The sequence below is a fragment of the Nerophis lumbriciformis genome, linkage group LG25 (assembly GCF_033978685.3).
Source record: "Nerophis lumbriciformis linkage group LG25, RoL_Nlum_v2.1, whole genome shotgun sequence".
NCBI classification, from domain to species: Eukaryota; Metazoa; Chordata; class Actinopteri; order Syngnathiformes; family Syngnathidae; genus Nerophis; species Nerophis lumbriciformis.
The window spans coordinates 2,749,542-2,774,839 of record NC_084572.2 but is presented as its reverse complement, the minus strand read 5'-3'; the positions used below and the strand labels follow the sequence as shown (position 1 = coordinate 2,774,839).

General features: G+C 41.6%; 2 protein-coding genes across 4 annotated transcripts in view; one reads left to right on the top strand and one right to left on the bottom strand.

Moving 5' to 3' along the window:
* Positions 1-191, top strand: part of dmtf1 (cyclin D binding myb-like transcription factor 1) — a 38,111-nt gene extending 37,920 nt beyond the window's left edge. For both annotated transcript variants that reach the window (XM_061983556.1, XM_061983555.1), the window contains one exon: positions 52-191. In XM_061983556.1, coding sequence (XP_061839540.1) covers positions 52-86 — 35 coding nt within the window. In that variant the 3' untranslated portion in view covers positions 87-191. The remainder of the gene's footprint in view (positions 1-51) is intronic.
* Positions 147-25,241, bottom strand: tmem243b (transmembrane protein 243, mitochondrial b). 2 transcript variants are annotated; one of them, XM_061983565.1, is made up of 6 exons: positions 25,085-25,147; positions 20,333-20,407; positions 17,564-17,787; positions 17,435-17,485; positions 4,598-4,702; positions 147-649 (listed from the first exon to the last, which is right to left on the bottom strand). In XM_061983565.1, the coding sequence occupies exons 3-6, from the start codon at positions 17,639-17,641 to the stop codon at positions 530-532; spliced, it is 354 nt and encodes a 117-aa protein (XP_061839549.1). In that variant the 5' UTR covers positions 17,642-17,787; positions 20,333-20,407; positions 25,085-25,147; the 3' UTR covers positions 147-529. The 2 variants fall into 2 exon arrangements, with proteins under 2 accessions (XP_061839549.1, XP_061839548.1); XM_061983564.1 differs by lacking the exon at positions 20,333-20,407 and having other exon boundaries at positions 25,085-25,241.
* Between the last annotated feature and the right edge of the window lie 57 nt (positions 25,242-25,298).

The window sequence follows — 25,298 nt, the reverse complement described above, 5'->3', positions numbered from 1 at the left end:
ACGAGTGACGCGTGTTTGACAAACTTCAACTAAAGACGTCTTTGTCCCCAGATCCCATCTTGGAGAACCAGGAAGGTTCCGATTAGAACTTTTTCATCTTCAAAAAGGACACGTTACGTCGACTGTGCCGAACAAGAAGAGCGGACTCAGTTGCATGTATTTATTCCGTAAAATAGTCAAATAAAAAAAGGAAACTTTGACAATCCTAACGTCGTGTGAGGGCGGGGAGTTGGGGGTGTTAACGTTACGCAAACACTTCACATGTGAAGCTAGACCTTCACCCAACTACTGAGTCAACTTCCTGCGTCATGTCCGACGTAGTCTTTCGAGGTGACCACTTGACAGGCCGTAGCGGGGGTGTTCATCTACAAAGTATGTCACGACAGGCTGGTCGTCATGGCAACCTCCGCCATGTCCACGGTCCGTCAGACAAACACAAACAGGAAGTGATGTGTGCGTGCACGTCCTTTTTGGTCCAAGGGGAGGATTCATCGAGAGTCCGTGTGTTGAGGTGGCGGCGTTCTGCTCCTCACCTGACGTCGTGGAAGTAGAGGTTGGCACACAGACACAGCAGCACAATGGACGCCAGCTTGAAGTAGATCAGATTTCGGAATTTGGGCTCCAGATCGCCTTGGCGGTACCAGAAGATCTGAGGAGAAAAGTTGTGTTTACACATTTTTTGGTAGGTGTGTGTGTGTGTGTCTTTACCAGTACTACTCTCAGTGGCCGGCAAGGTACTTGCAAAGATTATGCTTTCTCGCCTTACATTTCTAACAGAGGGCATCCTCCCAGAGACACAGTGTGGCTTCAGAAAGAACCGAAGTACACTAGACATGATCTTCGCTGCCCGTCAAATCCAGGAGAAATGCAGGGAACAAAACAAGGACCTCTACATTACCTTTATTGACCTCACCAAGGCCTTTGACACAGTTGACCGTGATTTGCTCTGGAGCATCCTCAAGAAGTTTGGTGTCCCCCCCAAGTTTCTCAGCATACTAAAACAGTTTCATGATGGTATGCAGGCCTGTGTACCGTATTTTCCGCACTATAAGGCGCACCTAAAAACCACAAATTTACTCAAAAGCTGACAGTGCGGCTTATAACCCGGTGCGCTTTATATATGGATAAATATTAATATTCATTTTCATAAAGTTTCGGTCTCGCAACTTCGGTAAACAGCCGCCATCTTTTTTCCCGGTAGAACAGGAAGCGCTTCTTCTTCTACGCAAGCAACCGCCAAGGTAAGCACCCGCCCCCATAGAACAGGAAGCGCTTCTTCTTCTACTGTAAGCAACCACCCGCCCGCGTAGAAGAAGAAAAAGCGCGCGGATATTACCGTTTCATTTCCTTTGTGTGTTTACATCTGTAAAGACCACAAAATGGCTCCTACTAAGCGACAGGTATCCGGTTCATGAAAAGACGCAATCTCTCCATCCGCACACGGAATACTATTTCACAGCAACTGATATTCCTGTGAACCGCACTGTGGATACAACGGGAGCACGTACGGTGAATATTCGCACCACAGGGAATGAGAAGTCATCCTTCACTGTGGTTCTAGCTTGCCATGCTAATGGCCAGAAACTTCCACCCATGGTGATATTCAAAAGGAAGACCTTGCCAAAAGAGACCTTTCCAGCCGGCGTCATCATAAAAGCTAACTCGAAGGGATGGATGGATGAAGAAAAGATGAGCGAGTGGTTAAGGTAAGTTTACGCGAAGAGGCCGGGTGGCTTTTTTCACGCAGCTCCGTCCATGTTGATATACGACTCCATGCGCGCCCACATCACGCTGGTTTTTAATATATTATTAAAGTTTGACTGACCTATCTGACTGTTTTTTTGACATTCCTTTAGCGCAGTTAGATGCGGCTTATAACACGGGGCGGCTTATAGGTGGACAAAGTTTTGAAATATGCCGTTCATTGAAGGCGCGGCTTATAACCCAGGGCGCCTTATGGTGCGGAAAATACGGTACACTAGACATGATCTTCGCTGCCCGTCAAATCCAGGAGAAATGCAGGGAACAAAACAAGGACCTCTACATTACCTTTATTGACCTCACCAAGGCCTTTGACACAGTTGACCGTGATTTGCTCTGGAGCATCCTCAAGAAGTTTGGTGTCCCCCCCCAAGTTTCTCAGCATACTAAAACAGTTTCATGATGGTATGCAGGCCTGTGTACCGTATTTTCCGCACTATAAGGCGCACCTAAAAACCACAAATTTACTCAAAAGCTGACAGTGCGCCTTATAACCCGGTGCGCTTTATATATGGATTAATATTAAGATTCATTTTCATAAAGTTTCGGTCTCGCAACTACGGTAAACAGCCGCCATCTTTTTTCCCCGTAGAAGAGGAAGTGCTTCTTCTTCTACGCAAGCAACCGCCAAGGTAAGCACCCGCCCCCATAGAACAGGAAGCGCTTCTTCTTCTACTGTAAGCAACCACCCGCCCGCGTAGAAGAAGAAAAAGCGCGCGGATATTACCGTTTAATTTCCTTTGTGTGTTTACATCTGTAAAGACCACAAAATGGCTCCTACTAAGCGACAGGTTTCCGGTTCATGAAAAGACGCAATCTCTCCATCCGCACACGGATTACTATTTCACAGCAACTGATATTCCTGTGAACCGCACTGTGGATACAACGGGAGCACGTACGGTGAATATTCGCACCACAGGGAATGAGAAGTCATCCTTCACTGTGGTTCTAGCTTGCCATGCTAATGGCCAGAAACTTCCACCCATGGTGATATTCAAAAGGAAGACCTTGCCAAAAGAGACCTTTCCAGCCGGCGTCATCATAAAAGCTAACTCGAAGGGATGGATGGATGAAGAAAAGATGAGCGAGTGGTTAAGGTAAGTTTACGCGAAGAGGCCGGGTGGCTTTTTTCACGCAGCTCCGTCCATGTTGATATACGACTCCATGCGCGCCCACATCACGCTGGTTTTTAATATATTATTAAAGTTTGACTGACCTATCTGACTGTTGTTTTGACATTCCTTTAGCGCAGTTAGATGCGGCTTATAACACGGGGCGGCTTATAGGTGGACAAAGTTTTGAAATATGCCGTTCATTGAAGGCGCGGCTTATAACCCAGGGCGCCTTATGGTGCGGAAAATACGGTACACTAGACATGATCTTCGCTGCCCGTCAAATCCAGGAGAAATGCAGGGAACAAAACAAGGACCTCTACATTACCTTTATTGACCTCACCAAGGCCTTTGACACAGTTGATTTGCTCTGGAGCATCCTCAAGAAGTTTGGTGTACCCCCCAAGTTTCTCAGCATACTAAAACAGTTTCATGATGGTATGCAGGCCTGTGTACTTGTAGGCAGTGAGCAGTCCCCCTCTTTCCCCGTGAAAGTAGGGGTGAAGCAGGGGTGTGTACTGGCCCCAGCGATCTTCAATCTTTTCCTGGCAGCAGCCACACTCCTATTCCGCCAGTCCATCACGAAGGACAGTGGTGTCTCCATCGAGTTTCGCCTGGATGGGAGCCTATTCAACATCCGGCGCCTACAGGCAAAGACGAAGATGGCAGGCACCAACATCCAGGAGCTGCAATATGCAGACGACTGCGCACTCCTCGCCCACACTCCTGATGCCATGCAGCATGCACTAGACACCATGTCATCAGTCTACCGCTCACTAGGTCTGGTGATCAACATTCAGAAAACAGAGGTTCTCATCCAGGAGAGGTCCCCATCCCCTACACCCCCTGTCTTTACCATCAGCGGCACACCCCTCAAGCTCGTTGAGCAGTTTTGCTACCTCGGCAGTATTCTGACCCCAACATGCCAGATCGATGATGACATCCAGGCTCGTATCAACTCAGCCTCCTCTGCCTTTGGAAGACTGCGCTCTTTGAAAACAACTACCTTCGAACCTCAACGAAAGTGTCAGTCTACAGGGCGGTGTGTGTTTCAACTCTGCTGTATGGGTCGGAAGCCTGGACAATATACCGCAGACACATCCGCTGCCTTGATGCATTTAACATCAGATGTCTCCAACGCATTCTTGGCATCACATGGCAGGACCGAGTTCCTCATACGGACATCTTGCAGCGCACTGAGTCCATAAGCATAGAGGCCACCCTGGCAAAGCGACAACTCCGGTGGGTTGGTCACACCATCCGGATGCCAGGACACCGATTGCCTCGTCAGATGCTTTATGGTCAGCTCCTTTCAGCCAGCAGAAAGCCCGGAGGACAAAAGCTGCGGTACAAAGACCAACTGAAAGGGATATTGAAGAGGTGCAACATCAAACCCCACGAACTTGAGACAGCTGCAGCCAATCGATCGCTGTGGCGTTCGCTGTGCCATGACGGGGTCATGTATCTGGAGGAGTGTCGGAACCAACACCGGAGGGATCAGCGGAGGCGAAGACACCACCCTGCAGTTCCAGAACCATCCCAGCCCCCTGATCCAGGCCTGACATGTCCCCACTGTGGCAGGACGTGTGGTTCCAGGATCGGACTTTATAGTCATATGGAGTGGCATCGTCGCCAGCAACGATAGCCACCGACCAGAGCAACAAAATGGAAGCTACGTCATCTTCGACTACGATGGACCGCCTAAGCAGTAAGTGTGTCTTTACCAGTACTATGGCAGAGCCGCAGGCAAGCAGGATGCAAACAGCAAAGAAGACATTGAGTGGCCGTGGAGGCAGCGATGGGAAGACAAAGGAGCTGATCACAGTCACCTGCAAGGTAAACACATGACATCATTGTAGAATGGTAATTAAGTACGTGACATCATTCTTGAATGGTAATTAAATACATGACATACCGTATTTTCCGCACTATAAGGCGCACCTAAAAACCACAAATTTTCTCAAAAGCTGACAGTGCGCCTTATAACCCGGTGCGCTTTATATATGGATTAATATTAAGATTCATTTTCATAAAGTTTCGGTCTCGCAACTTCGGTAAACAGCCGCCATCTTTTTTCCCGGTAGAACAGGAAGCGCTTCTTCTTCTACGCAAGCAACCGCCAAGGTAAGCACCCGCCCCCATAGAACAGGAAGCGCTTCTTCTTCTACTGTAAGCAACCACCCGCCCGCGTAGAAGAAGAAAAAGCGCGCGGATATTACCGTACGTTTCATTTCCTTTGTGTGTTTACATCTGTAAAGACCACAAAATGGCTCCTACTAAGCGACAGGGATCCGGTTCATGAAAAGACGCAATCTCTCCATCCGCACACGGATTACTATTTCACAGCAACTGATATTCCTGTGAACCGCACTGTGGATACAACGGGAGCACGTACGGTGAATATTCGCACCACAGGGAATGAGAAGTCATCCTTCACTGTGGTTCTAGCTTGCCATGCTAATGGCCAGAAACTTCCACCCATGGTGATATTCAAAAGGAAGACCTTGCCAAAAGAGACCTTTCCAGCCGGCGTCATCATAAAAGCTAACTCGAAGGGATGGATGAAGAAAAGATGAGCGAGTGGTTAAGGTAAGTTTAAGTTTACGCGAAGAGGCCGGGTGGCTTTTTTCACGCAGCTCCGTCCATGTTGATATACGATTCCATGCGCGCCCACATCACGCTGGTTTTAATATATTATTAAAGTTTGACTGACCTATCTGACTGTTTTTTTGACATTCCTTTAGCGCAGTTAGATGCGGCTTACAACACGGGGCGGCTTATAGGTGGACAAAGTTTTGAAATATGCCGTTCATTGAAAGCGCGGCTTATAACCCAGGGCGCCTTATGGTGCGGAAAATACGGTAATTGTAGAATGATAATTAAGTACGTGACATCATTCTTGAATGGTATTGAAGTACATGCCATTATTGTAGAATGTAATTAAATACATAACATCATTGTAGGTTGTTAAGTTAATGACATCATTGTAGGATGCAATTAAATACATATTGTAGAATGTAATTAAATACATGACATTGTAGAATGGTAATTAAATACATGACATTGTAGAATGGTAATTAAATACCATGCCTGGGGCGGCATGGCGTAGTGGGTAGAGCATACTTGCCAACTTTTGAAATCAGAAAAACCTAGTAGCCAGGGTCCAGGGGCCGCAGGCCCCGGTAGGTCCAGGACAAAGTCCTGGTGGGGGTTTCCTTCGCCCCCCGACGCAAAATGATTGATTGCATTCAGACAGGTTAAAATGTTGCTAAAACCATCACTTTTCTATCAGTCACAGTGACTTTTCAAAACAAAAATATTACAGCAAAAATCATATGGGTTGATTGACATGTTTATTCTGTAAGCTTTGAAATTATTTTGACAAGTTAATGCCAGTTATCCTGTCAACCTTTCACAAGACTTCAATTTGTTAATTGAAAGTATAAACAGTATAAACACTTTTTACAGTAAACAAATGGTAAAACAGTACTAAACAATTCCATTTAAAAAAAAATTGGTGTCATTATTAACTTTCTGTCCAAGCTTGTATAATCTACTGCCTTGTTCAATTGTAAAAAATATTCTGTGCCTAAAATTCACATTTCTATCACAATTATCATACTGTAAACATGGTAAGCTAACTTCATTAAAATTAATAGTCCTGTCAATAGCATGGAATTACAATTCAAATGTAGTTTTTTTGTAAGCCTTTCAAAAGAATTCAAAATATGAAAAATTCATGAAAATTAATTGAAGCCATCAGACACTTGAAAAGTGGCACATCACATCTCTAATGTAATCATTTGAACTTTTCAACAGAAATAGCACTGCAAAAATATTAAGGACATACTTCTGTATTTTGGTAGTTATGCTGTCAACATTTAACAAGATTTCTTCAACTTGGACTTGAAAGCATAAATAGTATAAACACTTTTAACAGTATAACAGTACTTAACAATTCCAATAGATAACATTGGTGTCATTACCTTTTTGTGGCTGAAATCCAAATTTAGCAACGGCATTAGACTTGTGTTTTTTTGTCCCAACGTGGTCTTTTACATCGCTAATTCCTCCGTGTCCGATCGAAAAATCTTGTCTGCACAAGGTGCAATTCGCGTAGTTTTCACCCTTTTTGGAACGGATAATTATTCCCGGATAGGCTTTTGAATATTCTTCACGGAATGACTGCAGTTTTCTTTTCGGTTTAAGACTCGTTTGCGATTTTTCTCCGGCTGATTCCATGATCGTTCGCTCGTTTGGAAACAATGGGCAACTGGTGCCTCGTGCTTGGCAGCGGTGCTATAAATAGCCTCGCACATGGCATTCGGAATGGCTCGATAGGAAGTTACGGGAAGCAGTGTCGATTGTCATTGTTGTTACGCGATTTCGTGAATAAAACTTAAAAAAAAAAAAAAAAAATTTAATTAATGAAAAACCGTATTTTTTATCACTGCAACCGTAACCCGGAATAGGTTGATGAAAACCGTACTAATTACGGGAAAACCGGAGTAGTTGGCAGGTATGGTAGAGCAACCGTGCCAGAAACCTGAGGGTTGCAGATTCGCTCCCCGCCTCTTACCATCCAAAAATCGCTGCCGTTGTGTCCTTTGGCGGGACACTTCACCCTTTGCCCCTGGTGCCACTCACACCGGTGAATTGAATGATGAATGATAGGTGGTGGTCGGAGGGGCCGTTGGCGCAAATTGCAGCCACGCTTCCGTCAGTCTACCCCAGGGCAGCTGTGGCTATGAAAGTAGCTGGCCCCACTATGGACTGGACTCTTATTATTATGTTGGATCCACTATGGACTGGACACTCACTATTATGTTGGATCCACTATGGACTGGACTCTCACACTATTATGTTAGATCCACTATGGCCTGGACTCTCACACTATTATGTTAGATCCACCATGGACTGGACTCTCACACTATTATGTTAGATCCACCATGGACTGGACTCTCACACTATTATGTTAGATCCACTATGGACTGGACTCTCACACTATTATGTTAGATCCACTATGGACTGGACTCTTACTATTATGTTGGATCCACTATGGACTGGACTCTCACAATATTATGTTAGATCCACTATGGACTGGACTCTTACTATTATGTTGGATCCACTATGGACTGGACTCTCACAATATTATGTTAGATCCACTATGGACTGGACTCTCACAATATTATGTTAGATCCACTATGGACTGGACTCTCACTATTATGTTAGATCCACTATGGACTGGACTCTCACTATTATGTTAGATCCACTATGGACTGGACTCTCACACTATTATGTTAGATCCACTATGGACTGGACTCTCACTATTATGTTAGATCCACTATGGACTGGACTCTCACAATATTATGTTAGATCCACTATGGACTGGACTCTTACTATTATGTTGGATCCACTATGGACTGGACTCTCACAATATTATGTTAGATCCACTATGGACTGGACTCTCACTATTATGTTAGATCCACTATGGACTGGACTCTCACACTATTATGTTAGATCCACTATGGACTGGACTCTCACACTATTATGTTAGATCCACTATGGACTGGACTCTTACTATTATGTTGGATCCACTATGGACTGGACTCTCACAATATTATGTTAGATCCACTATGGACTGGACTCTCACAATATTATGTTAGATCCACTATGGACTGGACTCTCACTATTATGTTAGATCCACTATGGACTGGACTCTCACTATTATGTTAGATCCACTATGGACTGGACTCTCACACTATTATGTTAGATCCACTATGGACTGGACTCTCACTATTATGTTAGATCCACTATGGACTGGACTCTCACAATATTATGTTAGATCCACTATGGACTGGACTCTTACTATTATGTTGGATCCACTATGGACTGGACTCTCACAATATTATGTTAGATCCACTATGGACTGGACTCTCACTATTATGTTAGATCCACTATGGACTGGACTCTTACTATTATGTTAGATCCACTATGGACTGGACTCTCACACTATTATGTTAGATCCACTATGGACTGGACTCTTACTATTATGTTGGATCCACTATGGACTGGACTCTCACAATATTATGTTAGATCCACTATGGACTGGACTCTTACTATTATGTTGGATCCACTATGGACTGGACTCTCACAATATTATGTCAGACCCACTCGACATCCATTGCTTTCGGTCTACCCTAGAGGGGGGTGGTTACCCACATATGCGGTCCTCTCCAAGGTTTCTCATAGTCATTCACATCGACGTCCCACTGGGGTGAGTTTTTCCTTGCCCTTATGTGGGCTTTGTACCGAGGATGTCGTTGTGGCTTGTGCAGCCCTTTGAGACACTTGTGATTTAGGGCTATATAAATAAACATTGATTGATTGATTGATAGCTTACCACCACCAGGTGTGAATGAATGATGGGTTCTACATGTAAAGCGACTTTGGGTACTTAGAAAAGCGCCATATAAATCCCAGGTATTATTATCATTATAAATACATGACATCATAGATTAATTACATCATTGTAGAATGTAATTAAGTACATGACATTGTAGATTGTTAAGTTAATGACATCATTGTAGAATGTTAATTAAATACATGACATTGTAGAATGTAAACAAGTACATGACATCATTGTAGAATGTAAATAAGTACATGATATCATTGTAGAATGTAAATAAGTACCGTATTTTTCGGACTAAGTCGCAGTTTTTTTTCATAGTTTGGCCGGGGGTGCGACTTATACTCAGGAGCGACTTATGTGTGAAATGATTAACACATTACCGTAAAATATCAAATAATATTATTGATCTCATTCACGTAAGAGACTAGACGTATAATATTTCATGGGATTTAGTGATTAGGAGTGACAGATTGTTTGGTAAACGTATAGCATGTTCTATATGTTATAGTTATTTGAATGACTCTTACCATAATATGTTACGTTAACATACCAGTTGGTTATTTATGCCTCATATAACGTACACTTATTCAGCCTGTTGTTCACTATTCTTTATTTATTAGGGACCGAGTCCCTTTGGGACAGAGGACCCTATTGTATTTCTAGCGTTTTATCATTATTCTGCCGCCTCTTTGAGCTGTAAATTGACCCCCTTAACATGCTTCAAAACTCACCAAATTGGACACACACATCAGGACTGGCGAAAATTGCAATCCAATGAAAAACCCAAACCCTAAAACTCAAAATTGTGCTCTAGCGCCCCCTAGGAAGGAAACAGACCAAACTGCCTGTAACTCCTAGTAGGAATGTCGTAGAGACATGAAACAAAAACCTCTATGTAGGTCTCACTTAGACCTAGATTTCATTCACTCACAACCCCCAGCAAAAATCAACAGGAAGTTTGCAATTCCCCCTTCAAAACAAAAGCTGAGTAAAAACAGTCACCTTTTTTCAAACATTATCTCCTCTGAGCGCGTTTGTCGTGTCGGCTTCAAATTAGCACAGGAGAGAGATTGAACCCTTATGATTAAAAGTTGATGAAAGAGTTTTAATTACTGCTCCGGTTTAGATTTTATGAGCCCTCAATATGAGCCGTCCATCGCTGCTTGCAGCTTTAATTAGGGACCGCAATGTCCCTTTGGGACAGAGGACCCTATTGTATTTCGTGTGTTTTATTATTATTATTCCGCCGCCTCTTTGAGCTGTAATTTGACCCCCTTAACATGCTTCAAAACTCACCATATTTGACACACACATCAGGACTGGCAAAAATTGCGATCTAATAAAAAAACCCAACCCCAAAACTCAAAATTGCGCTCTAGTGCCTCTTAGGAAGAAAACAGACACAACTGCTCCTAGGAAGAAAACTCAGAGAAAACTTGCCTGTAACTCCCACGAGGAAGGTCGGAGAGACATGAAACAAAAACCTCTATGTAGGTCTCACTTAGACCTACATTTCATATATTGACAAACCGCTTATTCAGCCTGTTGTTCACTATTCTTGATTTATTTTAAACTGCCTTTCAAATGTCTATTCTTGGTGTTGGCTTTTATCAAATACATTTCCCCCAAAAATGCGATTTATACTCCAGTGCGACTTATATGTTTTTTTCCTTTATTATGCATTTTCGGCCGGTGCGGCTTATACTCTGGAGCGACTTATACTCCGAAAAATACGGTGCATGACATCATTGTGGAATGTAAATAAGTACATGACATCATTGTTGAATGGTAATTAAATACATTACATTGTAGAATGTAAATAAGTACATGACATCATTGTAGAATGTAAACAAGTACATGACATCATTGTAGAATGTAAACAAGTACATGACATCATTGTTGAATTGTAATTAAATACATGACATTGTAGAATGTTAAGTACTGTTGGGATATAATTAAGATAATGAAGGATGAAGTGATTAAGAAATGTTTAGTATATATATGCTTAGAATAGGCCGTGCAACTAATCATATCCTCTAAGTTCCAGTTGAAACTGGGTCCAAGTTCACGCATACGCACATTCACTCTTATCGCCCACATTCTTGCCACTGTTGACGTGGCTTTTTTGCCGAGGTCTGAACGACAACAACAGATATGAAGTTGGAGTCAAGGAAGGAGAAGGCAGAGGAAGATTCAACGCCTCATTGCATATTCATACATTGTGATATATATTGTAAGAGCGCGAGGGGAAGGACGCGTCCGTACCGCCCTGTGTAAGTCGCCGTGTTGAATGCTACTCGGACACAGATAGGGCTCAGACAAATTTGATTAGAATTCTATCCAATAGGGAATAAATACTTCTGATTTGAAGTTTATATATCGTGTCCTCTTTAAACATCTTCTGGCTCCAGATTAAACGACAGTACATAACATAGTAGAATGTAAATAAGTACATGACATAGTAGAATGTAAATAAGAACATAACATAGTAGAATGTAAATAAGTACATGACATCGATCTAAAGTAAAGTAATGACATACAAACCCCGTTTCCATGTGAGTTAGGAAATTGTGTTAGATGTAAATATAAACGGAATACAATGATTTGCAAATCCTTTTCAACCCATATTCAATTGAATGCACTACAAAGACAACATATTTGATGTTCAAACTCATAAGCTTTATTTTTTTTTGCAAATAATAATTAACTTAGAATTTCATGGCTGCAACACGTGCCAAAGTAGTTGGGAAAGGGCATGTTCACCGCTGTGTTACATGGCCTTTCCTTTTAACAACACTCAGTAAACGTTTGGGGACTGAGGAGACACATTTTTGAAGCTTCTCAGGTGGAATTCTTTCCCATTCTTGCTTGATGTACAGCTTAAGTTGTTCAACAGACCGGGGGTCTCCGTTGTGGTATTTTGGGCTTCATAATGCGCCACACATTTTCAATGGGAGACAGGTCTGGACTACAGGCAGGCTGAAATAAGCAGGGGCGTCCATGGTAACATTGCTTGGATGGCAACATATGTTGCTCCAAAACCTGTATGTACCTTTCAGCATTAATGGCGCCTTCACAGATGTGTAAGTTACCCATGTCTTGGGCACTAATACACCCCCATACCATCACACATGCTGGCTTTTACACTTTGCGCCTATAACAATCCGGATGGTTCTTTTCCTCTTTGGTCCGGAGGACACGACGTCCACAGTTTCCAAAAACAATTTGAAATGTAGACTCGTCAGACCACAGAACACTTTTGCACTTTGTATCAGTCCATCTTAGATGAGCTCAGGCCCAGCGAAGCCGATGGCGTTTCTGGGTGTTGTTGATAAAACGGTTTTCGCCTTGCATAGGAGAGTTTTAACTTGCACTTACAAATGTAGCGACCAACTGTAGTTACTGACAGTGGGTTTCTGAAGTGTTCCTGAGCCCATGTGGTGATATCCTTTACACACTGATGTCGCTTGTTGATGCAGTACAGCCTGAGGGATCGAAGGTCACGGGCTTAGCTGCTTACGTGCAGTGATTTCTCCAGATTTTCTGAACCCTTTGATGATATTACGGACCGTAGATGGTGAAACCCCTAAATTCCTTGCAATAGTTGGTTGAGAAAGGCTTTTCTTAAACTGTTCAACAATTTGGTCACGCATTTGTTGACAAAGTGGTGACCCTCGCCCCATCCTTTGTGAATGACTGAGCATTTCATGGAATCTACTTTTATACCCAATCATGGCATCCACCTGTTCCCAATTAGCCTGTTCACCTGTGGGATGTTCCAAATAAGTGTTTGATGAGCATTCCTCAACTTTATCAGTATTTATTGCCACCTTTCCCAACTTCTTGGTCACGTGTTGCTGGCATCAAATTCTAAAGTTTATGAGTTTGAACATCAAATATGTTGTCTTTGTAGCATATTCAACTGAATATGGGTTGAAAATGATTTGCAAATCATTGTATTCCGTTTAGGCCCTGCGATGAGGTGGCGACTTGTCCAGGGTGTACCTCGCCTTCCGCCCGATTGTAGCTGAGATAGGCTCCAGCGGCCCCCACGACCCCAAAGGGAATAAGCGGTAGAAAATGGATGGATGGATGTATTCCGTTTATATTTACATCTAACACAATTTCCCAACTCATTTGGAAACGGGGTTTGTAATTATAGAATGATAAGCAAGTACATGACATCATTGTAGAATGTTAGGTAAGTTAATGACAGTTGTAGAATTTTAAGGAGGATATGGAAGGGTGAAACCACACTGCAAAAACTGAAATCTAAGTAAGATGAAATATGTCAAATAAGGGTGATATTTGCTTTATTTCTGTCTGATAAGATCATTCTTCTCACTAAGCAGATTTTATGTGAGATTGTTTTACTTGTTTTAAGTATTTTAGTCCTAAATGATCTCAGTAAGATATTACAGCTTGTTGCTGAGATTTGATGACCTATATTGAGTAAAACATGCTTGACACTAGAATATCAAGTGTTGCAAAGCTGTGTCATCAACACTCACAAGTATAAAACTACTTTTTTAAAGTAATAATTTCTTACTTCAAGCATGAAAAAAAAAATTATGCCGAGCGCGTATCATTATGTCAAGATAATGGCACTAGCATTTACTTAATTAGGGCCCGCATGGCCCATTGCATAAGGACTCCCACAGGGAGTCCTTATGCAATGGGACATAAGGACCTATTGAATTTGTAAGGTTTTATTCTTTATTCTTCCGCCGCCACATTAAACTGTAATTTGACCCACTTAACATGCTTCGAAACTCACCATATTTGACCCACACATCAGGACCTGCGAAAATTGCCTTTTAAAAAAAAAAAAACGAACCACAAAACTCAAAATTGCGCTCTAGCGCCCCCTAGGAAAAAACAAAACTAGACTGCCTGTAACTCCCACTAGGAAGGTCGGAGAGACATGAAACAAAAACCTCAATGTAGGTCTGACTTAGACCTACATTTCATAATGGTACATTCTCGGGCTAAATTCAACAGGAAGTTGGCAATTCCCCCTTCAAAACAAAAGTATAGTAAAAACAGTCACTTTTGCCTCTTTGAGTTGTAATTTGACCCCCTTAACATGCTTCAAAACTCACCAAACTGAACGCACACATCAGGACTGGCAAAAATTGTGATCTAATAAAAAAACCTAACCCCAAATCTCAAAATTGTGCTCTAGCGCAATGTTTTAATAAAACGCACAAAAAACTGCTCCTCGGATGAAAAAACTGACAAAACTGCCTGTAACTCCCACTGGGAAGGTCGGAGAGACATGAAACAAAAACCTCTATGTAGGGCTCACTTAGGCCTACATTTCATAAATTGACAACCCCCAGCAAAAATCAACAGGAAGTTTGCTATTCCCCCTTCAAAACAAAATTTTTGTAAAAAACGGTCACCTTTCTTCAAAATCTATCTCCTCTGAGCGCGTTTGTCGTTTCGGCTTCAAACTAACACAGGAGAGAGATTAAACCCTTGTGTATAAAAGTATAGAACAGCGTTTTAATACCTGCTCCGGTTTTGATTTTATGACCCTTCAAAGACCCGCTGCGCTGATGCTGCTGCGCTGCTGTTTTTTTTAAGATGGCTGCTTAAAAGCAGGAAGCACCAGCGTGTCTACACAATGCAGACAAGGTAGGTAAACTAGACAAAAGTATTGGGACACTTATGACTACCACCGGACAAAAGTATTGGGACACTTAGGCCGAAAGCTGGACAAAAGTATTGGGACACTTAGGCCGAAAACTGGACAAAGGTATTGGGACACTTGGGACTACAACTTGACAAAATTATTGGGACACTTAGGACTACAACTTGCCAAAAGTATTGGGACACTTGGGACTAAAACTGGACAAAAGTATTGGGACACTTAGGACTAGCACCTGCCAAATACACGGGCCCGACCAACGCTGCTTGCAGCTTTAATTTAAGAATATTTTTCAACATATTGAGCAAAAAGGTCTCTTTTTTTCTACCAAGAAGACTGCACTTGTTCTTAGTGAGAATATACTTATTTTAAGGTATTTTGGGGTTCATTGAGGTTAGCTAATTTTACTTGTTTTGGAAAGTCTTGACAAGCCAAATTTTCTTGTTCGTTTGGCAGATAATTTTGCTTAGTTGAAATAAAATAGCCCTAATTTTGGTATTTTTTTCTTCTTGTTTTTGAACACTGCAGTGCAGAATGACAATTAGGTGCTGTGGATATGAAGTAGCAAGTAGTCTCATACCTAAATATGTACACATACCTGCCAACTTTTGAAATCAGAAAAACCTAGTAGCCAGGGTCCAGGGGCCGCAGGCCCAGGTAGGTCCAGGACAAAGTCCTGGTGGGTGGTTCAGGGGCCCCGACGCAAAATGATTGATTGCATTCAGACAGGTTAAAATGTTGCTAAAACCATCACTTTTCTATCAGTCACAGTGACTTTTCAAAACTAAAATATTACAGCAAAAATCATATGGGTTGATTGGCATGTTTATTCTGTAAGCTAACTTCAATAGTTTGAAATTATTTTGACAGTTAATGCCAGTTATCCTGTCAACCTTTCACAAGACTTCAATTTGTTAATTGAAAGTATAAACACTTTTTACAGTAAATGGTAAAACAGTACTAAACAATTCCATTTAAAAAAAAATTGGTGTCATTATTAACTTTCTGTCCAAGCTTGTATAATCTACTGCCTTGTTCAATTGTAAAAAATATTCTGTGCCTAAAATTCACATTTCTATCACAATTATCATACTGTAAACATGGTAAGCTAACTTCATTAAAATTAATAGTCCTGTCAATAGCATGGAATTACAATTCAAATGTAGTTTTTTTGTAAGCCTTTCAAAAGAATTCAAAATATGAAAAATTAATGAAAATTAATTGAAGCCATCAGACACTTGAAAAGTGGCACATCACATCTCTAATGTAATCATTTGAACTTTTCAACAGAAATAGCACTGCAAAAATATTAAGGACATACTTCTGTATTTTGGTAGTTATGCTGTCAACATTTAACAAGATTTCTTCAACTTGGACTTGAAAGCATAAATAGTATAAACACTTTTAACAGTATAACAGTACTAAACAATTCCAATAGATAACATTGGTGTCATTACCTTTTTGTGGCTAAAATCCAAATTTAGCAACGGCATTAGACTTGTGTTTTTTTGTCCCAACGTGGTCTTTTACATCGCTAATTCCTCCGTGTCCGATCGAAAAATCTTGTCTGCACAAGGTGCAATTCGCGTAGTTTTCACCCTTTTTGGAACGGATAATTATTCCCGGATAGGCTTTTGAATATTCTTCACGGAATGACTGCAGTTTTCTTTTCGGTTTAAGACTCGTTTGCGATTTTTCTCCGGCTGATTCCATGATCGTTCGCTCGTTTGGAAACAATGGGCAACAGGTGCCTCGTGCTTGGCAGTGGTGCTATAAATAGCCTCGCGCATGGCATTCGGAATGGCTCGATAGGAAGTTACGGGAAGCAGTGTCGATTGTCATTGTTGTTACGCGATTTCGTGAATAAAACTTAAAAAAAATAAAATAAATTTAATTAATGAAAAAACGTATTTTTTATCACTGCAACCGTAACCCGGAATAGGTTGATGAAAACCGTACTAATTAAGGGAAAACCGGAATAGTTGGCAGGTATGCAATCGGGCAGAAGGCGGGGTACACCCTGGACAAGTCGCCACCTCATCGCAGGGCCAACACAGATAGACAGACAACACTCACACTCACATTCACACACTAGGACCAATTTAGTGTTGCCAATCAACCGATACGAATTGTAAAAAATGAAGAGAACTTGCTTGACATTTCAATGCAGTGTTTTTTTAACCTTCATTTATCCAGGAAAGTCCCACTGGGGTTTAAAATATTGTTTTCACGGGAGTCCTGCTGCAAAAACATTTATGCAATGGGAGCGAGGTGAGTGAAGTGCCCAAAGACACAACGGCAGTGACTAGGATAGCGGAAGCTAGATTCCTTTCAGGAAACCAAGTTTTTGGACGACTGCCCTAACATCTGAGCCACGCCGCTCCAGTAAAACAGCAAAGCTTTTCTTCATGGTCTGGACTGGAACACTGGTCACATGACGTGATGTACTTTGCTTTTTTTCGTTAAAAGGGGTGACAAAGTGTTAGGAGTACTTACCAACACGACGAGAGAGGTAAATCCCCCCACTGCCAGGTTGATGATGCGATCCTGGATGAGAAGACAGGTCAGCGTTCCCATGGCAACACTAAACATGGTGAGCGACCCTCATTTGTGTGAGCTCCCTACCCGTGCTGACGTCTCCCCAAACAGCGGTCTGTTGTCCAGGCCGCTGGTGCCGTACGTCCTGCTACTGAACTCATCCATGGTGCACACGCACTAAGCAGCGCCACCTTCTGGAGGAGACACTGTGTTGCATGCTCGCCTGCTACCGACCCTTCTGCATGGTCTTCATGCACAGCATCGGGGTCTTGATGGGACTGAGGTGTTGGCTTGGTGGATGTTACCTTTGTCTGTGTGACACAAGCACAAACCAATGACTGAGCATCTCAATCATAAGAAAAAGTGCAAGTATTGGGACACTTATGACGAAAACTGAACAAAAGTATTGGGACACTTACTACTACCACTGAACAAAAGTATTGGGCAACTGGACAAAAGTATTGGGACACTTGGGACTAAAACTTGACAAAAGTATTGGGACACTTATGGCTACCACTGAACAAAAGTATTGGGACACTTAGGACTACAACTGGACAAAAGTATTGGGACACTTGGGACTACAACTGGACAAAAGTATTGGGACACTTGGGACTACATCTTGACAAACGTATTGGGACACTTATGACTACCACTGGACAAAAGTATTGGGACACTTAGGACTACAACTGGACAAAAGTATTGGGACACTTGGGACTACATCTTGACAAACGTATTGGGACACTTATGACTACCACTGGACAAAAGTATTGGGACACTTAGGACTACAACTGGACAAAAGTATTGGGACACTTGGGACTACATCTTGACAAACGTATTGGGACACTTATGACTACCACTGGACAAAAGTATTGGGACACTTAGGACTACAACTGGACAAAAGTATTGGGACACTTGGGACTACATCTTGACAAACGTATTGGGACACTTATGGCTACCACTGAACAAAAGTATTGGGACACTTAGGACTACAACTGGACAAAAGTATTGGGACACTTGGGACTACATCTTGACAAACGTATTGGGACACTTATGACTACCACTGGACAAAAGTATTGGGACACTTAGGACTACAACTTGACAAAAGTATTGGGACACTTACACTGGACAAAAGTATTGGGACACTTAGGACTACAACTTGACAAAAGTATTGGGACACTTAGGACTACAACTTGACAAAAGTATTGGGACACTTAGGACGAATACTGGACAAAAGTATTGGGACACTTACACTGGACAAAAGTATTGGGACACTTAGGACTACAAATTGACAAAAGTATTGGGACACTTAGGACTACCACTGAACAAAAGTATTGGGACACTTCGGACTAAAAGTAGACAAAAGTATTTGGACACTTAGGACTACCACTGGACAAAAGTTTTGGGACACTTACACTGGACAAAAGTATTGGGACACTTAGGACTACAACTTGACAAAAGTATTGGGACACTTAGGACTACCACTGGACAAAAGTCTTGGGACACTTACACTGGACAAAAGTATTGGGACACTTACGCCTAAAGTTGACAAAAGTATTGGGACACTTAGGACTACAACTAGACAAAAGTATTGGGACAATTCGGACTACCACTTTAAAAAAGTATTGGGACACTTAGGACTAAAACTGGACAAAAGTATTGGGACACTTAGGACTACCACTGGAAAAAAGTATTGGGACACCTACACTGGACAAAAGTATTGGGACACTTAGGACGAAAACTGGACATAAGTATTGGGACACATAGGAATACAACTGGACAAAAGTATTGGGACACCTACACTGGACAAAAGTATTGGGAAATTTAGGACTAAAACTGGATATAAGTATTGGGACACTTAGGACTAGCACCTGCCAAATACGCGGGCCCGACCAATGCTGCTTGCAGCTTTAATTATTATTATTATTATTTATTTTTTTGTTCTTTAAATTATTATTATTATTTTTTTTTTTTCTCTCTCTCTCTCCTTTCAGCCTGTTTGTCTGTCTCTGGCCTCGTATGTGTGTATTTATGTGTGTGTGTGTGTGTGTGTGTGTGTGTGTGTGTGTGTGAGAATGTGTCTGTCTTTGTCGTCTTACTTGTTAAATGATTGTGCCGTATGCCCCTTGTTTGTGTGACCTGAGTGGGTGGTTTGGGTTTTAAGGGAAAAGGTGTGAATAATTGACTGACTTTAAAATTGTACTGTTTCGACTTGCACTTTTTTCTGTCTTTTTGAAAATGCCAATAAAAAAAAGTTGGATTAAAAAGATTTGAAACAGCAGTTAGAAAAGTGATTTGACTGCTCGGCTTCCTCTTTCTTTTACAACCACACCGACCACAGTGATGCTGCAAACGGGAAGCAAATCTGGCCTCTGCTGCAACGTGCACACTAGCAGCTGTGCACACTAGCACACACACACACACACACACACACACACACACACAGCGCTCTTTGCAGCTTGTGATGTTCTCTTGAGCCTTTGTGGGTCACAAGGCAGCAGGAATGGAGAAAAAAAGCCTGGCCGGCAGAGCTTTGGTAGCCCAAAACAAGAGCCCGATTATGAAAACAGCTTATAATCGGCCTTAAGCTACATTCCGCGTCAGACTTGTGATGCACAAGGGATCTTAAGACATAGCCAAAAGGAACCGCATTTGGTCCACGTGAAGCTTTGCTATAAAATTGCCAGTCAGAGGATCCTAACGGCAGTCACTACGCAAATAAGCATGAAGTGAAACCAAAAGGCAAATGTTTTTTATGACCGTGATATCCAAGAAAACGAGCACGAAACCGAAATGTCAGTTTAGATGTGATGATCACAATGCTGTGTATGATTGATACTGGAAGATAATAGCACTTACGTAAGTGTCCAGTCAGGGCCGCTAATACCATGCGTGTAACGCTCACGGCCACCAGGGGGGCCTGTTTTTTTGTGCCTGGGAATTACAGTGGAGAATAATAAAACACAGACCATCCATCCATCCTTTTTCTACCGCTTGTCCCTTACGGGGTCATACCGCAAAATCAATCCGCATTAGAGAATTGCTGCAAGCTAACTTAGACTTAGACAAACTTTAATGATCCACAAGGGAAATTGTTCCACACAGTAGCTCAGTTACAAATGATGGAAAAGAGGGAAAGGACAATGCAGGTATAAAATAGGCTAAAAGCAATATAAAATATAACATATATACGTAATATATGTACAGTATAGGACAGGGGTGCTCACACTTTTTCTGCAGGCGAGCTACTTTTCAATTGATCAAGTCGTGGGGATCTACCTCATTCATATATATAATTTATATTTACTTATTTATGAAATATATGTGTTTGTTAATAAGTTAAAGGTGTTTAATGATAATGCAAGCATGTTTAACACATATAGTTAATATTGTTAATAAATTAAAGGTGTTTAATGATAATACAAGAATGTTTAATACCGTATTTTCCGCACTATTAGCCGCACCTAAAAACCACAAATTTACTCAAAAGCTGACAGTGCGGCTTATAACCCGGTGCGCTTTATATATGGATTAATATTAAGATTCATTTTCATAAAGTTTCGGTCTCGCAACTACGGTAAACAGCCGCCATCTTTTTTCCCCGTAGAAGAGGAAGTGCTTCTTCTTCTACGCAAGCAACCGCCAAGGTAAGCACCCGCCCCCATAGAACAGGAAGCGCTTCTTCTTCTACTGTAAGCAACCACCCGCCCCCGTAGAAGAAGAAGAAGCGCGCGGATATTACGTTTCATTTCCTTTGTGTGTTTACATCTGTAAAGACCACAAAATGGCTCCTACTAAGCGACAGGTTTCCGGTTCATGAAAAGACGCAATCTCTCCATCCGCACACGGACTACTATTTCACAGCAACTGCCTAAAGACTTTCAAGAAAAGCTGGCTACTTTCCGTGCATATTGTAAAAACAAGATAGCTGAAAAAAAGACCCGGCCAGAGAACATTATCAACATGGACGAGGTTCCACTGACTTTTGATATTCCTGTGAACCGCACTGTGGATACAACGGGAGCACGTACGGTGAATATTCGCACCACAGGGAATGAGAAGTCATCCTTCACTGTGGTTCTAGCTTGCCATGCTAATGGCCAGAAACTTCCACCCATGGTGATATTCAAAAGGAAGACCTTGCCAAAAGAGACCTTTCCAGCCGGCGTCATCATAAAAGCTAACTCGAAGGGATGGATGAAGAAAAGATGAGCGAGTGGTTAAGGTAAGTTTAAGTTTACGCGAAGAGGCCGGGTGGCTTTTTTCACGCAGCTCCGTCCATGTTGATATACGACTCCATGCGCGCCCACATCACGCTGGTTTTTAATATATTATTAAAGTTTGACTGACCTATCTGACTGTTTTTTTGACATTCCTTTAGCGCAGTTATATGCGGCTTATAACACGGGGCGGCTTATAGGTGGACAAAGTTTTGAAATATGCCGTTCATTGAAGGCGCGGCTTATAACCCAGGGCGGCTTATGGTGCGGAAAATACGGTACATATAGTTAATATTGTTAATAAATTAAAGGTGTTTAATGATAATACAAGCATGTTTAACACATATAGTTAATATTGTTAACAAGTTAAAGGTGTTTAAAGATAATGCAAGCATGTTTAATACATATAATTAATATTGTTAACAAGTTAAAGGTGTTTAATGATAATACAGGCATGTTTAACACATATAGATTCCTTTCTTTCATGAAGACAAGAATATAAGTTGGTGTATTACCTGATTCTGATGACTTGCATTGATTGGAATCAGACAGTGGTGCTAAAAACGTCCGCATTTTCGAATGGAGGAGAAAAAAGTCCTCCTTTCTGTCCAATACCACATGAAAGTGGTTGGCTTTTGGCATCTTATTTGTCCAGCTTCCGTACTTCTTTGTATACACTTTACAAGAAATACATTGTCGGCAAACTCCGTAGCTTGCTAGCTTGTGCACGCCAGCTTTCTGAGACTCGTTTTGTTAGCGCAACTGTGCAACTGTGCAGTCGGTCTTTGGAGTTTTGACGACAGGTACGGCGCCAGAGTCTGTTGAAATAAAGTGTTTCTCGCCTTCCAGTCGGTAATTTTAATGAGCTGGCAGCAGCCAGCGTCATCTCAGAAGACCCTCGGGTGCCGTGAATGTCAATCAAGTGACGAAAGTGACGTCATAGTGAAGATTTATGATCGCTCATTTTTAGGACTATTTTTTTAATGCCTGGCTGGTGATCGACTGACACACCCTCCGAGATCGACGTAATGAGCACCCCTGGTATAGGATATATACTGATATATTATATTATATGTTTATATCATATATTCAATATATAACAATTACCATGTACAATATTACAGTATATGTAACAGCTGCAGCATAAAATAGAGAGTAAATCCAGCAGAAAATAGACATTATAAACAAAGAGAGGTAGCTAACATAGAAGGTGTCAGGTAATAGACATCATCTATTGCTGTATGGCGAGTGATTATACAGCTGGATGGAGTGCGGAAATAACAAAAATAAATTAAGCTAGCCAGGCTACCAGGACATTTTTCTTTCTGTCTTTGTTAAACTCTCAAACTTAATATTTCAGTTTTATGGAAAACTAAAGCATTTAGCAAAGACATAAATAAAAATGTAGGTTTTTATTATGCAAACGTTCCTCTTGGCATCCTGCTTATGTCTTTAAAGGGGAACTGAACTTTCTTGGAATATTGAAGTGAATTATATTTATATAGCACTTTTTCCTCTAGTGACTCAAAAGTGCTTTACATAGTGAAAGCCAATATCTAAGCAGAGGTGGGTAGAGTAGCCAGAAATTGTACTCAAGTAAGAGTACTGTTACTTTAGAGATTTATTACTCAAGTAAAAGTAAGGAGTAGTCACCCAAATATTTACTTGAGTAAAAGTAAAAAGTATGTTGCGAAAAAACTACTCAAGTACTGAGTAACCGATGAGTAACATATACACACACACACACACACACACACACACACACACACACACACACACACACACACACACACACACACATATATATATATATATATATATATATATATATATACATACATTGATATATACAGTATATCATTTATATTTATTTATTTTGCCGTTTTTGTTTACATGTTAAAGATGTTTTAATGAATATACATGCATGTTTAACACATATAGATTCCTTTCTTTCATGAAGACAAGAATATAAGTTGGTGTATTACCTGATTCTGATGACTTGCATTGATTGTAATCAGACAGTAGTGATGATAACGTCCACGTTTTCAAATGGAGGAGAAAAAAAGTTCCTCCTTTCTGTCTAATACCACATGAAAGTGGTGGGTTTTTGGCTTCTTATTCGTCCAGCTTCCATATTCGTTTTTATACACTTTACAAGAAATACATTGGCGGCAAACTCCGTAGCTTGCCAGCTTGCTAGCTTGTTTGCGCTGGCTTTCGGAGACTCTTATTTTGAAAGCGCAGGCGCGATGGAGCGGCACTTTTATTGTGAAGACAGGAACTGCGCAGTCAGTCTTTAGGCTTTTGACGGGATGTACGGTTGAAATAAAAAAGGGTATTTTTTTCCTTCACACTTTTGATTGATTGATTGGAACTTTTATTAGTAGATTGCACAGTACAGTACATATTCCGTACAATTGACCACTAAATGGTAACACCCCAATAAGTTTTTCAACTTGTTTAAGTCAGGTCATGTGACCGTCTGGCTCTGTTTGATTGGTCCAACGTCACCAGTGACTGCATCTGATTGGTGGAACGGAGTGAACGTCACCAGTGACTGTATTTGTTGAAACGCAGGCACTATGAAGGTCTGTCTGACAGACCAAAACAAACAAAGCGTGCATTAACAGATCGATAAAAATTAGTAGCGAGTAGCGAGCTGAATGTAGATAAAAGTAGCGGAGTAAAAGTAACGTTTCTTCTCTATAAATATACTCAAGTAAAAGTAAAAGTATGTTGCATTAAAACTACTCTTAGAAGTACAATTTATCCCAAAAGTTACTCAAGTAGATGTAACGGAGTAAATGTAGCGCGTTACTACCCACCTCTGTATCTAAGTTACATTTTTAAAGCAGTGTGGGTGGCACTGGGAGCAGGTGGGTAAAGTGTCTTGTCCAAGGACACAACAGCAGTGACTAGGATGGCAGAAGCGGGGATCGAACCTGGAACCCTCAAGTTGCTCTACCAACCGAGCCATACCGCCCATATTGTCTATCATTTCTTTGGTTTGGACATTGCTGTGTTTACACCCCTCTCGGCCACCGTACGGGATTGCTGCGCTATGCTACGATGTATACTCAAGCGCCATTATTTATTCTCTCAGCAATGACACAACTAAGCTAAGGAGTAAGCAAAACGGCTCGCTGGGAAACTCATGCTTCGAGCTCGCCAAGAACACCCGAACTGGAAGTGAAACTAGACGCTCAGCAAACACGGAAACCGCCGCTAGCCTCTCATGCTAACTTGAGCTTTCCCGGGCTAATTCCAGCGCAGGCTACGCCGAAGCTAAGCTAACAACGCGAAGTGACGTATCGACACGAGTGAGAACATTTAGACGGAGACAACGCCGCGTTGTTGGAATGTAAATACCCGAAAAGAGGCGAACACTTACCCCATAAAGTGTATGTCGCCTGTGCTTGGAAAGTTTGGAGACAGCAGGAGACAGGATCGATGACGACTTAAAGGGGAGGAGCTTTGAGTCCTTAAAGGCAAAAGTGGCTTTCTTTTTTAGTGAGCAGACACCAGACTGCGTTCCAAAAACAGCCAAAATAAGACATGCAAACTCATTCAAAACTTATTTTAAAGTAACCTGTTATTATTCTTGT

Coding starts and splice junctions, on each gene's coding strand:
- tmem243b (XM_061983564.1), bottom strand. CDS start 17,641: ATGGATGAGTTCAGTAGCAGGACGTACGGCACCAGCGGCCTGGACAAC. Junction 17,486..17,563: donor TTGGGGAGACGTCAGCACGG/GTAGGGAGCTCA, acceptor CTTCTCATCCAG/GATCGCATCATCAACCTGGC. Junction 650..4,597: donor GCGGCTCTGCCATAGTACTG/GTAAAGACACAC, acceptor TTTTCTCCTCAG/ATCTTCTGGTACCGCCAAGG.